The sequence below is a fragment of the Erythrolamprus reginae genome, chromosome 5 (assembly GCF_031021105.1).
Source record: "Erythrolamprus reginae isolate rEryReg1 chromosome 5, rEryReg1.hap1, whole genome shotgun sequence".
Lineage (NCBI taxonomy): Eukaryota > Metazoa > Chordata > Lepidosauria > Squamata > Dipsadidae > Erythrolamprus > Erythrolamprus reginae.
This window is the reverse complement of record NC_091954.1, coordinates 7,857,734-7,874,993: the sequence shown is the minus strand read 5'-3', so window position 1 is coordinate 7,874,993 and position 17,260 is coordinate 7,857,734. Positions and strand designations below refer to the sequence as shown.

Here is a 17,260-nt window from a genome sequence, read left to right as displayed (position 1 = left end):
ACAGCAATAATAATACAATGTAAACAAGTCTAATATTTAAGTGAATTTAAAACCCCAATTTAGACCAATCATACATACTAAGATACCATGCATAAATTTTATAAGCCTAGGGGAGGGAAAGTCTCAATTCCCCCATGCCTGACGACAGAGGTGGGTTTTAAGGAGCTTACGAAAGGCAAGGAGGGTGGGGGCAACTCTGATATCTAGGGGGAGTTGGTTCGAAAGGGTCGGGGCCGCCACAGAGAAGGCTCTTCCCCTGGGTCTCACCAAACGACATTGCTTAGTCGACGGGACCCGGAGAAGGCCAACTCTGTGGGACCTAACTGGTCGCTGAGATTCGTGTGGCAGAAGGCGGTCCTGGAGATATTCTGGTCCGGTGCCATGAAGGGCTTTATAGGTCATAACCAACACTTTGAATTGTGACCGGAAACTGATCGGCAACCAATGCAGACTGCGGAGTGTTGGTGTGACATGGGCGTATTTGGGAAAGCCCATGATAGCTCTCGCAGCTGCATTCTGCACGATCTGAAGTTTCCGAACACTTTTCAAAGGTAGCCCCATGTAGAGAGCGTTACAGTAGTCGAGCCTCGAGGTGATGAGGGCATGAGTGACTGTGAGCAGTGAGTCCCGGTCCAAATAGGGCCGCAACTGGTGCACCAGGCGAACCTGGGCAAATGCCCCCCTCGCCACAGCTGAAAGATATTTCTCTAAGCTGTGGATCGAGGAGGACACCCAAGTTGCGGACCCTCTCTGAGGGGGTCAGTAATTCCCCCCCTCCAGGGTAATGGACGGACAGATGGAATTGTCCTTGGGAGGCAAAGCCCACAGCCACTCCATCTTATCAGGGTTGAGTTTGAGTCTGTTGACACCCATCCAGACCCCAACAGCCTCCAGGCACCGGCACATCACTTCCACTGCTTCGCTGAGTGGACAAGGGGTGGAGATGAAGAGCTGGGTATCATCTGCATATTGATGATACCGCACCCCATGCCCTTGGATGATCTCACCCTCCTCTTTGTGAAAGGGTCTCTGTTTCTAGAGATGTGGCTGGGCGCTACATCCAAACTATTTGATCCGAGGAATTAGTAATTATAGGACACGGGGACTGCCCCAAACACAACCAATTCCTTTTAGATCTTTATGGTCTGGTGCAAGGGGGGTTTGCCACTCCCGGTGCGGTGTGTGAGCATTTCAGCATCTCTCTAGTGCATGCATATGTGTCCAGGTGAGATTTTAATTTTGCATGCGCGCAGGGAGCAAATCTCGTCAGGGGACGGCCATGTATACGAGGTTTGGGTGAGTTTTTTTGCTTCCGCGCCTGCTCAGAAACAAAAAATTGCCGAAATCTCTCGCGCACATAAGAGTACAAGAACCTAAGAAAAGCCCTGCTGAATCGGACCAAAGCCCATCAAGTCCAGTATTCTGTGTCACACAGTAGCCCACCAATTGTCCATGGGGATGTTGAGCAGAAGGAGAAAGCAAAACCCTCCCTTTCCCTTGACCCCCAACAAATGGCACCCAAGGGAACCCTGTCTGCCTCAAGCAACATAGAGGCAGCACATGGACATCCATTTCAATAACCACCGATACACTTGGCATCCATGAATCTGTCTAGTCCTGCCTTGAAGCTATCCAGGCTGACAGCTGTCACGACCTCCTCTGGAAGTGAATTCCATCAACCAAGGACCCTCTGGGTGAAGAAATATTTCCCTTTATTTGTCACTTTCTTACCTATGAGCTTTAGGGAGGGCCCCCTCGTTCTAGTATTGTGTGATAGAGAAAAGAATTTTTCTCTATCCACCTTTTCTATCCCATGCATTTTATGCACTTCGATCAAGTCACCCCTTCAACGCCGTCTTTCAAGGCTGAAGAGACCAAGGCGTTGCAACCTCGTTTCATAAGGGAGGGGCTCCATTTCCTTGGCCATTCTTGTTGCCTCTTTTTTGCACCTTTTCCAGTTCCATTAAATCCTCCTTGAGGTACGGTGACCAGAACTGCACACAGTACTCCAAATGTGGTCTCACCATTGATTTGTACAGTCCCCTCGTGAGATTTTTCTTCCTGCGCATGCACCGGTAGCGAAGATTGAGCTGTGTGCCCAGCTCTACGTCTCCAGTGTGTGTGCGACTGAGAAAGATTTTTCTTCCTGCGCATGCACAGGAGGAAAAATATTACGAGCGGACGCTTTTGTGTGAGAGGTTTTGACGAATTTCTGTTTCTGTTCATGCGCAGAAGCAAAAAATTGCTGAAATCTCTCTCGTGCATCCTCTTGTGAGATCTTCCTTCCTGCACATGCGCAGAAGGAAAATCTCGGTCGGACGCGCACACGTTGGAGATGCAGAACTTTGCACGCAGCTCAATTTTCGCTAACAGTGCGATGGTGTCGACCGGACCAGTAGGAACCCGATACTGGTCTGGTGTAAGTGGCACCGGACCAGAAAATAATAATAATAATAATAATAATAATAATAATAATAATAATAATTTATTAGATTTGTATGCCGCCCCTCTCCGAAGACTCAGGGCGGCTATATCTGCGAGACGGCCTTCTGCCGCACGAATCCCAGCGACAGATAAGGTCCCACAGAGTTGGCCTTCTCCGGGTCCCATCGACTAAACAATGTCGTTTGGCAGGACCCAGGAGAAGAGCCTTCTCTGTGGCGGCCCCGGCCCTCTGGAACCAGCTCCCCCCGGAGATTAGGACTGCCCCCACCCTCCTTGCCTTTCGTAAATTTCTTAAAACCCACCTCTGCCGTCAGGCATGGGGGAACTGAGACATCTTCCCTTGCCTGTGTAGTTTTATGTATGGTATGTTTGTATGTATGCTTTTTAAATAGTGGGGGTTTTAGGCTTTTAATGTTAAATTGTTATTTTAGACTTTTAATATTAAATTTGTTATAGTATATTGTTTTATCACTGTTGTGAGCCGCCCTGAGTCTGCGGAGAGAGGCGGCATACAAATCTAATAAATAATAATAATAATAATAATAATAATAATAATAATAATAATAATAATACTATTGGCGCCCTGGGCGCAGTACCAAAGGATCTCAGCTGACATTTGAAAAGCATCGGAATTGATAAAATCTCCATCTGTCAATTGCAAAAGGCCGCTTTACTGGGATCGGCAAACAATTCGCGGCTACATCACGCAGTCCTAGGTGCTTGGGAAGCTCCCGACTGGTGATTAAATACGAAATCCAGCATAGTGATCTCGTTTGCTGTGTTGTACTGACATAATAATAATAATGATAATAATGATGATAATAATAACAACATTGTTTAGTCGACGGTCCCACAGAGTGGGCCTTCTCCGGGTCCCGTCAATTAAACAATGTCGGTTGGCGGACCCCAGGGGAAGAGCCTTCTCTGTGGCGGCCCCGGCCCTCTGGAACCAACTCCCCCCGGAGATTAGAACTGCCCCTACTCTCCTTGCCTTTCGTAAGCTCCTTAAGACCCACGTGTGTCGTCAGGCATGGGGGAACTGAGACATCTCCCCCGGGCATATACAATTTATGCATGGTATGTGTGTATGTATGTGTGTTTAGAAAATGGGGTCTTTTAAATGTTTTTAGTAGAAATTTGTTGTAAACTGTTTTTTCACTTTGTTGTGAGCCGCCCCGAGTCTGCGGAGAGGGGCGGCATACAAATCTAAATAAACAAACAAACAAACAAACATGCATGCGTTGGCCAGCTGATTTTCAGCCTTGGGGAAGGCCATTTTACCCTCTGGAGCAGTAATAATAATAATAATAATAATAACAACAACAACAACAACAACAACAATCACAACAACCACAACAACCACACCTTCTTTAGATTAATTTGCTTCGTTCCTTTCTCAAAGGGGTTGTTCATAAGAAAAGTGGAAAGTGAGGCCTCAACATCTGGAAGGCCCGTAGGCCGGAGGAACATCTGGCGAGTGGGCATGTCCCCAATTTAGATCGCTTCAAGATAACACGAAAACACGTCCCTCTGTACCGGACCGTGTTTAAAGCTGTAGGCTTTGTCGTTTCATGGTCTGTTCTGAATTGTGACGGACGCTTCTATGAAACCAAGGCTGCAGGAAAACTTGATTTTCCGCTATTAGACTTTGTATAACTTCGCATTAACATAATTTAATCAGAGAAAAACTCAGGTGGTGTATATTTACATTCCCCCCCCCCCCCCTTGTGTTAGGAATGTGGAGAAACCCTGATTTAAATTCACACAGAATGACAAAAATCAGGCTTACCTTTCCCTGGGCATTTTTTGAAGTATTTCCTAACATAAACTTTGCTCAGCCTCCTAAATCTGCCTCGCTTGATTCTCTTCCATTGCCGATCACCACTGGATCCATTGGATTTCAATCCCTCCAAGAAGGCCGTTTATACTTTTTCTCCTTCCTCAAGGTATCTGCAAAGTGGATTAACAAAAGCGAAAGATTAAATCCAATGATTTATTTTCAATTAATTAAAAATGTACCACCATTGTCAGAGTACAAGCTGAAAGGAATACTAAGATGGAACAAGACATTTTAAGTGATACTTAACTATTTTTTTGGATTATAAGACACACTGGACTATAAGACGCACCTAGATTTACAGGAGGAAAACCAGATAAAATAATAATAATAATTCTTGGCCTCTGCAGGTTGTGTATTTGCCCTCCCCAGACCTGTTTTTGCCAAAAATGCATCTGTTTGGGGCCTGCAGAGTGTTTCTGGGGGCTGGGAGGGGAAAAAACACAATACATGGAGGGTTTTTGAGGCCAAAACAGCCCCATAATCGCTCTATAAAATGCACTGAAATTTTCACCCACTTTTTGGGGAGGGGTGGCGTGCATCTTATACTCGGAAAAACACAGTACAGTGTCCCCTCGATTTTCACGGGTTCGAACTTCGCGAGAAGTCTATACCACGGTTTTTAAAAAATATTAATTAAAAATACTTCGCAGTTTTTTTCCCTATACCACGGTTTTTCCTGCCCGATGACTCCATGTGTCATCGCCAAACTTTATTTATCTATTTATTAGTTGGACTTGTATGCCGCCCCTCTCCGAAGACTCGGGGTGGCTCACAACAAGTAAAACAGTCACAACAATCCAATTAATTAAAATATTTAACGATTTAAGAAAACCCCATGTAATAGCAAACACACACACAAACATACCATATATAAATTTAACGTGCCCAGGGGAGATGCTTAGTTTCCCCATGCCTGACGGCAAAGGTGGGTCTTAAGGAGTTTTCGGAAGGCAGGAAGAGTAGGGGCAGTTCTAATCTCCGGGGGGAGTTGGTTCCAGAGAGCCGGTGCCGCCACAGAGAAGGCTCTTCCCCTGGGGCCCACCAACCGACATTGTTTAGTTGACGGGACCCGGAGAAGGCCCACTCTGTGGGACCTAATCGGTCGCTGGGATTTGTGCGGCAGGAGGCGGTCTCGGAGATATTCTGGTCCGATGCCATGAAGGGCTTTAAAGGTCATAACCAACACTTTGAATTGTGACCGGAAATTGATCGGCAGCCAATGCAGACTGCGGAGTGATGGTGAAACATGGGCATACCTAGGTAAGCCCATGACTGCTCTTGCAGCCACATTCTGCACGATCTGAAGTTTCCGAACACTTTTCAAAGGTAGCCCCATGTAGAGAGCATTACAGTAGTCGAACCTCGAGGTGATGAGAGCATGAGTGACTGTGAGCAATGAGTCCTGGTCCAGATAGGGCTGCAACTGGTGCACCAGGCGAACCTGGGCAAACCCCCCCCTCGCCACAGCTGAGAGATGGTTTTCTAATGTGAGCTGTGGATCGAGGAGGACGCCCAAGTTGCGGACCCTCTCTGAGGGGGTCAATAATTCCCCCCCCAGGGTGATGGACGGACAGATGGAATTGTCCTTGGGAGGCAGAACCCACAGCCACTCCGTCTTATCTGGGTTGAGTTTGAGTCTGTTGACACCCATCCAGGCCCCAACAGCCTCCAGGCACCGGCACATCACTTCCACCGCTTCGTTGACTGGGCATGGGGTGGAGATGTAAAGCTGGGTATCATCGGCATATTGATGATACCTCACCCCATGTCCTTGGATGATCTCACCCAGCGGTTTCATGTAGATGTTAAATAGCAAGGGGGAGAGGACCGACCCCTGAGGCACCCCACAAGGGAGAGACCTCGGAGCCGACCTCTGACCCCCCACTAACACCGACTGCGACCGGTCAGAGAGGTAGGAGGAGAACCACTGGAGAGCAGTGCCTCCCACCCCCAACCCCTCCAACCGGTGCAGAAGGATACCATGGTCGATGGTATCGAAAGCCGCTGAGAGATCGAGGAGCACCAGGACAGAGGATAAACCCCTGTCCCGGGCCCGCCAGAGGTCATCCATCAACGCGACCAAAGCGGTTTCCATGCTATAACCGGGCCTGAAACCTGACTGTCGGGGACCTAGATAATCGGCTTCTTCCAAGGACCGCTGGAGCTGGAGTGCCACCACCTTCTCGACAACCTTCCCCATAAAAGGAAGGTTGGAGACTGGACGATAGTTATTAAGTACGGCTGGGTCCAGGGAGGGCTTCTTGAGGAGGGGGCGCACGAGCGCTTCTTTATAGAGTGTTGGAAAGACTCCCCTCCCCAAGGAAGCGTTGGTAATCTCCTGGGCCCAGCTCCGTGTCACCTCCCTGCTGGCCGAGACCAACCAGGAGGGACACAGATCCAGTAAACAGGTGGCAGAACTCACAGCTCCGATGGCCTTGTCCACTTCATTAGGTGTCACCAGATCAAACTCTTCCCAGACAGGTGGACAAGTACGTGCCCCAGTCACCTCGACTGACTCGTTGTCTGTCGACTCTGTTTTACAATTGGAGTCGAGGTCGGCCCGGATCTGAGTGACTTTATCAGCGAAAAACGTGTTAAACTCCTCGGCACTACTCTGCAAGGGCTCCCCAACTCCCCCCTGATTAAGAAGGGAGCGGGTCACCCTAAACAGAGCAGCCGGGCGGGATTCCGCTGATGCAATCAAGGCGGCATGGTACACGCATCTTGCCGCCTTGAGCGCCACTTTGTAAGTCTTAATAAAAGCTCTTACAAGTGTTCGATCAGATTCAGACCTACTCTTCCTCCATCGCTTCTCTAGATGTCTCTTTTGGCGTTTCAACTCCCGGAGCTCCTCGTTGAACCATGGGGCTCTACGGGGTCTAGCGCCGCGGAGAGGTCGCAAAGGCGCAATCCGATCAAGAGCCCCCGCCGCAGCCCTGTTCCAGGCCTCAGCGAGGGACTCTGCCGAGCTGTGGACAAGTGCCTCTGGTATAACCCCAAGCGCCGTCTGAAAGCCCTCTGGGTCCATCAGGCGTCTGGGGCGGAACATCTTCATTGGTTCTGCCTCCCTGCGGGGAAGGATTGGAGCCAGGAAGTCAAGCCGTAGCAGAAAATGGTCTGACCATGACAAAGGCAACGCTTCTAAGCCCCTTAGTCTCGGACCATTGCTCAATTGCTCGGAAAGGAATACCATGTCAGGTGCGTGCCCTCCCTCGTGAGTCGGACCCTGTACTATTTGAGTCAGGTCCATGGCTGTCATGGTGGCCATGAACTCCTGTGCCAGCCCAGAGGTTTCGCCGAGTGACGGCAGGTTGAAGTCCCCCAGGACAATGAGTCCGGGGAACTCCACCGCCAACCCGGCTACCTCCTCGAGTAGCACAGGCAGGGCTTTTGACACGCAGCTGGGAGGCAGGTACGTGAGAAATAAGCCCACCTGAACCCCTAAGTCCAACTTCAGCAAGAGAGACTCGCAACCTGCAATTTCCGGAGCAATGAGTCTACGCAGGCAAAGGCTCTCCCTGGCTATAATAGCCACTCCTCCCCCCCTTCCCTGGGGTCGAGGTTGGTGCCATATCTGAAACCCGGCTGGGCAAATTTCAGAGAGAGGGACACCTCCCTCCGGGCCCAGCCAGGTTTCAGTAATACAAGCCAGGTCGGCCTCCTCATCCAGGATCAGATCCCGGATGAGGAGAGCTTTATTTACCACCGACCTGGCATTGAGCAGCAGCAACCTGAGCCCAGGGCCAGAGTTACACTCATCACCAGTACCCAAGATTGGGCTCACAGAGCCGGAACAAGGGACCGTTATTAAGCAACGGTCTCTCGTTCCCCTGGAACGGCTAACTCTGTGGCCCCCACCATATCTGCCTCTCCCCAGCAACACAGGGATATTCCGGCCCTCTGTCACCCCAGAGATCGGTGCCCCTTCCTCTCCTGTCTCCCGAGCGTCAGGTGGGCCAAACCTCTCATTCACACTACTCACAATCATCTCATCCATACCGTACTCCCACCCACCCCGACCATCACACTCATACCACTCATTCATTCCATGCACAAGATTAACTCTATTCCAATCATCCATTAATTAGCGAACCCTCCCAATATTAAAAAAGGATTAAATTAGTAATAGGTAAAAATGCTAATAAAATATGGCACAATATAAATACATATAAATAGAAATAGAAAAATTCACAAAATTAATAATTAGTAGTATAAAATGGTAAAAATGGTAAAATAGTACCAAAACTTTCCTCTGCCTTTAATAAATATTTTTTTTAATAAACTTTAATAAATAAACATGGTGAGTAATAATCTAAATGGTTTCTAAGGGAATGGGAAATTGCAATTTAGGGGTTTAAACTGTTAAGGGAAGGCTTGTGACACTGTTCATAGCCAAAAATAGTGTATTTACTTCCGCATCTCTACTTTGCGGAAATTCGACTTTCGCGGGCGGTCTCAGAACGCATCCCCCGTGAAAATCGAGGGAACACTGCACGTGAAAACAGTATTAGAACCTGTAAAAATTAAGTTCAGATGATGTTTTAATGATTGCACTAAAGTCTTGGAAACTCTGAATTAAATGATACCTATTCTTTATAAGATGAAAGCTGTTTTTCTTAACCTAAAGTCTACATTTAACTAGAAATCCCAAAATTTTATGGGGAAGTATTTTTTTGGAGCAAAGCAGCTTCAGCATGAATCACAAAAGTATCTTTCCTAATGTTCTTGAAGATTTTATAAAAGGTCCTTTTCGCTAACTATTTTCCTACAATGCACGAATTTTCTAAGCAAGAACTTTCTTTCAATGTGCAAAAAAACCCTTCCTCGTTACATTGAAAAAATGTAATCTGCAAAATGTCATTCAAAAGGGGATGGTGAGCAAAAAAGATACAGATTTTTAGATTAAAAGGAATAACAAAATCAGAGATTATAATAAGATGCTGGGAGAGCTAAAAGAGATTTTTGAAAGTGAGATATCCAGAGAGAAATGTATGGAAGTGTATATTTTTTTCAGGGCAGATCAAAGTGGCTGTAACTGGCCTTTATATACATTATCGAACCTGAAGAATTTTATTAGAATTTTCTTTAGCATAACATTTTTAAAAAGGAGGCATAGCTTGTTGTAAAGTATGGAGCACTCTAGTAATATCATCATAAGGAAAGGGGTGCGTGTAAAATTCAACCTGTGTCCAGGCAGAAAATGCATCATGAGTTCAAGTCCCCCCGTGGTCCCGCCAACCTCCACTGCTTAGTTAACAGGACCTGGAGGAGGCCAACCCTGTGTGCTCTAATTGGTCTCTGGGAGGTAGGTAGCAAGAGACGGTCCCGTAATATGGGACGGAGGCACCAGTATAAATGTCAGTAGGACGTGTGTCCTACTCCCTATGGCAAAAAAACCCCACACGTTCCCTGGGGTCAGCCCCCCCCCCCCAGTATTGCTCCGTACTCCCCCAGGGGAGTGCACCCCACAATTTGAGAAGCACTATTTTAATGGCTCGTTCATATCCAAGACCAGGTCTGGATTCTTTCACCTCTTGTGAATCTGCTAAAGAGGACCAGGGGGACAGAGGCAGCTTTTAACTTCCGCTCTACCCCAGCAATCATATCACACTGCTATTAGCCAGGCAAATTAAATGACAAATAACTGCCCGACCGTCTATTTCTCCTTATCTCCTCATTCGGTGATCATTCCGATCGTGGAGAAACTTAATTTGTCCTAATCAAAGTAGCTTGTCAAGCTGTGATTTCATTCTTGACATCAGTGCTCCACATTCAATAATCCCTCTGCAATCTGTTGAAAAGTTTATGATCTGTCTTTGATAACGCACGCTGCTGCTTTCAATATTCTTCTTCCTCTTCTTTTCCCCCCTCCTTTTGCTCTTCCAAGACAGAGGACATTGAAGAGATCGCCCGAAAGACTCAGGCGCTGAAAAAAGCAAATCCCAAAAGACAGCGAGTGGTGGTGTTTACCCAAGGGAAGGATAAAACCGTCATGGCCACAGGTACATGCTTTTAAAAAACATAAATTGGATTGGATTCTTTATTGGCCAAGTGTGATCAGACTAGAAGGGATTTGTTTCCGATGCGTAAGCTCTCAATGTACATACAACAATAGTGATCGATCATTAACACGGTCATTGCAAATGTTCATCATAGAACATTAGATACGACATTTAGTGATAGTCACGGATGCTAAATAAGCAATCAACATAAATCATACTAAGATACTAATTAAACCATTTAAATTGTAAGATACAAGCAACAAGTTTATAATCATCCGATAAGCAGATAGGGAAGAGGGAAGATGAGAATAATTATAATTATAGATAGTTTGACAGTGTTGTGGAAATTAGTTGTTTAGCAGAGTGATGGCATGGGAGTGAAAAACCTGTCCTTGTGTCTAGTTGTCTGATTCCCATTTTTTAAAGGTTTACAACCCTAAAAGAATAGTTTTAAGAATATGGCATTCGGTTTTCTTAATTGTCGTGCTTCCAAAGAGGCTTAGCAAATTTATTTATTTATTTATTTATTTATTTATTTATTTATTTATTTATTTATTAGATTTGTATGCCGCCCCTTTCCGTAGACTCGGGGCGGCTCACAACACAATAAAACAATTCATGACAAATCTAATAATTTACAATTTAAAATTTAAAATAGTTAAGAAAACCCCATTTTTAAACAGACATACCTACAAACATACCATACATAAATTATATAGGCCCGGGGGAGATATCTCAATTCCCCCATGCCTGACGACAAAGGTGGGTTTTGAGAGTCATATAAAGCAAACATCCCCCTCCCCTTGTTGTGGTTGGTTCTGGCCCTGCTCCTGCCCCAGGGAATGGGGAGGTGGATTCAGGGGAAACTTCAACAGGTCACAGGCCTGTGTTATTGCCGACAGAATCAGTTCAGAGTTTAGTTTCCTCGGACGAAGAAGAAGGTGGGAGTGACTCGGAAGAGGAGGGCTTGGCACACAGCCAAGGCAGTCAATCTCCCTTATCTTCCGTTGATTCAGATGATGACATTTTGGACCCATGCAAGCGCAGAATTATGCGTAGAAGAGACCAACTAAGAACATATTACAGGAAATAAGGGATTCCACCTGTGTTTGAGTGGGGCTCCAGTAATTAGGGCTGCTGCATGTGTGTTTGGCTGTTGTGGAAGAATATCTGATCGGAATTTGTCAGGAATCTTGTGTTGCTGGACTTTGTTGCTTTTTCACGCCTTTGAAACCAAAGCAGAGCAATGTGTGTGTGTGTCTCCCTTCGTTGGAAGAAGAAGGGGTGTGAAGTTTCTTCACAGCTGCTAGCTAAGTACTTAATGACTGCTTAAGGGAAATTGTACAGACTACCCGTTGTTTTGGGAAGAGTGCTCTTTGCAATACAAAAAGAGTGCTTAGTTTATTTTGACTTTTCTGATAAAGAACATTGTTTTGAATTTTCAAACGTGTGTGTGTGTGTCTGAAATTTGTACCCTTGAATTTTCGGGAAGCTCCTACCAGAGAGCCCGGCAGAACACCTCCCCTTGTTTTAAGAGAATGTACTGTGTGACTAATCCTGGTGAATTTGGTAAAAAGAACACGGCAGTAGGCAGAACCAGTTGTTGATCATAACTTCTGTGCACGCATTTCCCAGGGAGTGTAATAATACGAGAAGGATTGGGCTGTTTTTATAGGGATTTCATATCTGAGCATCTGTTCATTTGGATTTGTGTTTAGGAAAAGCCTGGCTTAACTTTATACTTACTCAAGATATTATTTGGAAACATTACAAGATCCTATATATATAATAACTATAAAAGTCACTTTTCCATTCAAATAGCAATGTGTTTTATATTTTGATACCACAAAATGTTCTCTTTATCAGTTTTGTTACATTAGCAACCAACGCTCCCGGGATTTCAGACATAATTATTTATCGGGTGTAAGTTCTAAACATAATTTTACACATGGATATGATTCCGAAATGTTAACGATACCTTTTCTAGTTCATCTGATGCCTTGTGCGTTAATAGGCGCTGTGTTCAAAAAGGTTTAAATTATTTAACTTTCATTTAGATTTTCTCTTGAGTTGTTTCTACTTGATTATCTGTATCAAAGCTCACCAAGTAACAGATGCTGTAAGGATTAAATTCATGTAAGTAGTAACAGAGAATACAAAATTTGATATACTGTGAAGTGAATTTCCAGCTGGGTTTTTTTTTTCCCCTTTAAGCAGGAAATTCCACTTTCGGTTTTTCCCACTTGAAAACTTTTGGTCCTTAGAGAACAAAAGTGAAAAAGGAGCTTGTGTAGGAATGAAGTGATCTATGATATGCCACTTTAATCATTAAAATATGACTTTTCCTGCAGTTGGACACATTATCTAATTTTCTTGATTTAAATAGGTTTTTGTTATGGGGGAAGGGGGAATCGATCATGCATTTTTGTCTAAAGTAGTATACAGGGGTACATCTACCTAAGAAGGCCTCTACTTACGAACTTTTCTAGATAGGAACCGGGTGTTCAAGATTTTTTTGCCTCTTCTCAAGAACCATTTTCCACTTACAAACCCGAGCCTCCGAAACTGTAACCGGAAAAGGCAGGGAGAAGCCTCCGTGGGGCCTCTCTAGGAATCTCCTGGGAGGAAACAGGGCCAGAAAAGGTGGGGAGAAGCTTCCATGGGGCCTTTCTAGCCATCTCCTGGGAGGAAGCAGGGCCGGAAAAGTTGGGGAGAAGCCTCTGTGGAGCCTCTCTAGGAATCTCCTGGGAGGAAACAGGGCCGGAAAAGGCGGGGAGAACCCTCCGTGGGGCCTCTCTAGGAATCTCCTGGGAGGAAACAGGGCTGGAAAAGGAGGAGAGAAGCCTCCATGGGGCCTCTCTGGGAATCTCCTGGGAGGAAACAGGGCCTCCACCCTCCCTGTGGTTTCCCCAATCGCACACATTATTTGCTTTTACATTGATTCCTATGGGAAAAATGCCTTCTTCTTACAAACTTTTCTACTTAGGAACCTGGTCACGGAACGAATTAAGTCCGTAAGTAGAGGTACCACTGTATTTAATTCAGTTCTCTACTGCTTCCTCCATGACTTTGAACATAAGTTAAAATCTCTTATAAAACATATTGTCAACCAGCAGGTCTGCAAATGTTTTGGAAATAACTCTGCTAATATCATGAGCTAGCATGGGTTTTAAACAAATCCATCCTCCCTCCCTCCCTCCTTTCCTTCCTTCCTTCCCTTCCTCCCTTCCTTCCTTCCCTTCCTTCCTTTCCTTCCTTCCCTTCCTTCCCTTCCTTCCTTCCTTTCTTCCTTCCCTCCCTTCCTTCTTTCCTTCCCTCCCTTCCTTCCTTCCCTTCCTTCCTTCCTTTCCTTCCTTCCTTTCCTTCCTTCCTTCCTTTCCTTCCTTCCTTCCTTCCTTCCACATTGAGCAATGGAAGAATAGATGAAAGGGACAGAAAGCATCTCCTCCCAAAATGCATTTTTCTTTCTTTTTCTTTCTTTCTTTTTTTCCCTGACAAGAAGCCTTCGATCTCAGCTACATTGATGGTAAATATAAAGAACTCTTGCCATTTAGGAGCCTGGGATTTGGTTTCATATCCATACAGAAAGAAATCCGCTCCAGATGTGCGAGAGACATTCAGGTTATTAAGAGAACCGCCAGGCTGGTAATTATGATTCACAATCGTTGGGGTGCGTATAGTTTTATCTAGCCAAGATGATATATTTCCCAGGAGTCTCGAGATTATCTGAACTCATCACAATGTAATCCACCTTTCCCAGGAGCCCAGGAACAAGTTGCTTTCACCTACCGTAGATGTCAGCCTGATTCGCATTAATTTGCTTCATCGGTTCCTGTATGGAAGCCTGGTGCTTATCTTCCTTCTGAATATTAAGAAGCTTTGAGCAAGAAGGAGAAAGGAGAAAGGGCTCCTTACAGCTTTGCGATTCCGCCATATATTTTTAATTTCAGGAATGTGCATCCCGACAAAAGGACGTTTAAATAATCTGAGCGAGAATTAAAGCAGAGAAAGAGTTTCTTAGGAAACTCAAGGTAACTCAAGGTAAAGGTGGCTGTAGAACAGGGGTGGGAAACTTTATGGTCCCTTTCTGACTTTTTATTATTGTACTATTGAATTATTTTTTTATTGTTGTAAGCCGTCCTGAGTCCTCGGGATTGGGCAACATAGAAGTCGAATAAATTAAATTAATTGTGGGCTTCAAATCCTGGGAGTTGAAGCCTACAATTCACAAAGGGACCATGGTTTTCCACCTCTGCTAGAGAACATCTGGCTAACTTAATATATATAGATATTCTCTAACAGAGGTTGAAAACCATATATATAAGTTAGCCAGATATTCTATATGTATGTGTGTATCACATGTTTTTTGCTGAAATTTTAAAATTAAGGGAGACTAGGATGGCACCATTTCAGCCTTGTTCTGGCCTCATCAGCTAGCCACACCCTTACTGGGATTTGATCCGGCAGCTTCTGCCTTGTAAGGCAGAGAATTAACAGTTGAGCCACCAGACCTGATCCCTTCAGCTGTGTACCAGGGAGGGGCTATATGTTTTTTATGTCGGATCACCCTGGTATATTGAAGGAACGTCACAGCTCCTTTTTGCCTCTGTGTGTGTGTGTGTGTGTGTATATATACACACACACATACACACACACACATACATACATAAAGTGGTACCTCTACTTAAGAACTTAATTTGTGACCAGGTTCTTAAGTAGAAAAGTTTGTATGTAGAAGCAATTTTTCCCATAGGAATCAACGTAAAAGCAAATAATGCGTGCAAATCCATTAGGAAAGAAATAAAAGCTCGGAATTTGGGTGGGAGGAGGAGGAGGAAGAAGAGGAGGAGGAGGAGAGTCGCTGCCGAAGGAAGAAGGTGAGGGGAATAAAAAAGAATCCCAAACTTTAAGGCTTAAAAAAAGAAAGAGGGATTCTGAGACGGCGAGGAGGAGCGCGCCCCTGCAATACACCCGGCGCGAGGCTGCCTCCCATACACTGCGCCGGAGAGAGAAACCCAGGGGAGAGAGAAAACCATTGCGTGCTGGGAATGGGTGTGTGTGTCACGGAAACTTCAGATCGTGCAGAACGCAGCCGCGAGAGCCATCGTGGGGCTTCCAAGGTTCGCCCATGTTTCCTCAACACTCCGTGGCCTGCATTGGCTGCCGATCAGTTTCCGGTCACAATTCAAAGTGTTGGCCATGACCTTTAAAGCCCTACATGGCATTGGACCAGATTACCTGCGGAACCACCTGCTACCGCACGAATCCCAGCGACCGATAAGGTCCCACAGAATTGGCCTTCTCCGGGTCCCGTTGACCAAACAATGTCGTTTGGTTTGCCCCAGGGGAAGAGCCTTCTCTGTGGCAGCCCCGGCCCTCTGGAATCAACTCTCCCCGGAGATTAGAATTGCCTCCACCCTCCCTGTCTTTCGTAAACTAGACTCATTTATACCGCCAGGCATGGGGGAGTTGAGATATTCCTTCCCCCTAGGCCATTACAAGTTATGCATGGTATGTCTGTGTGTATGTTTGGTTTTATAATAAGGGTTTTTAGTTGTTTTATTAAATTGGATTTCTACATGTTGTTTTTATCATTGTTGTTAGCCTCCCCGAGTCTGCGGAGAGGGGCGGCATACAAATCCAATAAATAAATAAATAAATATAGGGGGGGGGGACACACATGGTATTATAAGTGTGGGCACGCCTGCTTGCCCCTCCCCTTTGGCCCGCGAACCAAAAAAAGCTTTTCCATCACCAGACTAGACCGAGAAACGTGTTGTCAGTTCCAAGCCCTGCATTTTTGGAAGAACATCAGTGAACAGGTCTTGAAGGAGAGCCTTACAAAGAAGATGCAAATAAACTGTCAGAACACTATCGCAGTTTCCAACAGGGTCTTGTTGTTTTGTTTAAATCCTACAAAGAAGATTTGGAGGCGTTGAGTATGTTTAGGGTGGAGAGGAGACGCCAGCAGGGACACATCATAACGATGTTAAGAACCTGAAGGGCTGTCAGATACAACAGCTGTTTCCGGAGACAAGACGGGGAATAACTATTCTATTCTAATTCTTCTTCTATTCCACTGCCATTCATGTAGAAGCTGTTCATCTATCAAATCTGAAGAGGTTTTTGTGGGATAAGGATACGGAAATTATTTGAGGACTGATCGCACCTTTGATTCCATGTGTAAATTAAATTAGGGGACGCGTTGATTTATATGCTCAGTAAATTCAAGATAGAAGGGCTCCTGCCACAAGGTCAGTTACATAAGCAAACATAAATGTTAAGTGACTTTGAGTCCAGGAAAGCTGTTCCTACATAATCTCTGGGCTGTATTATTATTCATGGTAGCCAAATAAATGTCAATAATAAAAGAGAATTAAAGATTTTCATTTCCCAGAGGTAATTCTTCTAAGACTGCTTGATCTTTCGTTTCATTTATAATTCATTTCTGTATCAGGATACAGCGATTCACCAGGCAGTGTATGACATGAAGTCGTTTAATAATGATTAAGAATGTAAAAATGTATGGCCCATGGGTAGTTGTCAGAAGACTTACCATTGTTTTTGCCATGTTCTTATAGATCCTTCCACTCTTTGAATATCAAGGATCCTTCTCTTCGCACGTCATTTATTATAAAATATTTAATGAAAATGAGATGTATGTGTCTTAATTTGCCATGTAGTAGAATGACTGAAAGTTCTTACGGAAACTCAGTGGCCTGGATTGGGAGAAACACTTTGCTTCTGAAAGACAACGGCACAGTCCATAAAATTCTCTGGGTCCCGTCAACTAAACAATGTCGTTTGGCAGGACCCAGGGGAAGAGCCTTTTCTGTGGCGGCCCCAACCCTTTGGAACCAACTCCCCCAAGACATCAGAGTTGCCCCACCCTCCTTGCCTTTCGTAAGCTCCTTAAAACCCACCTCTGTTGCCAGGCATGGGGGAATTGAGACTCTCCCTCCCCCTAGGCTTA

General features: G+C 45.3%; 1 protein-coding gene across 2 annotated transcripts in view; it reads left to right on the top strand.

Moving 5' to 3' along the window:
* The window catches only part of ADK (adenosine kinase), a 311,940-nt gene that overhangs the window by 251,809 nt on the left and 42,871 nt on the right, over nucleotides 1-17,260 (top strand). For both annotated transcript variants that reach the window (XM_070752037.1, XM_070752039.1), the window contains exon 9: nucleotides 10,173-10,287. In XM_070752037.1, coding sequence (XP_070608138.1) covers nucleotides 10,173-10,287 — 115 coding nt within the window. The remainder of the gene's footprint in view (nucleotides 1-10,172; nucleotides 10,288-17,260) is intronic.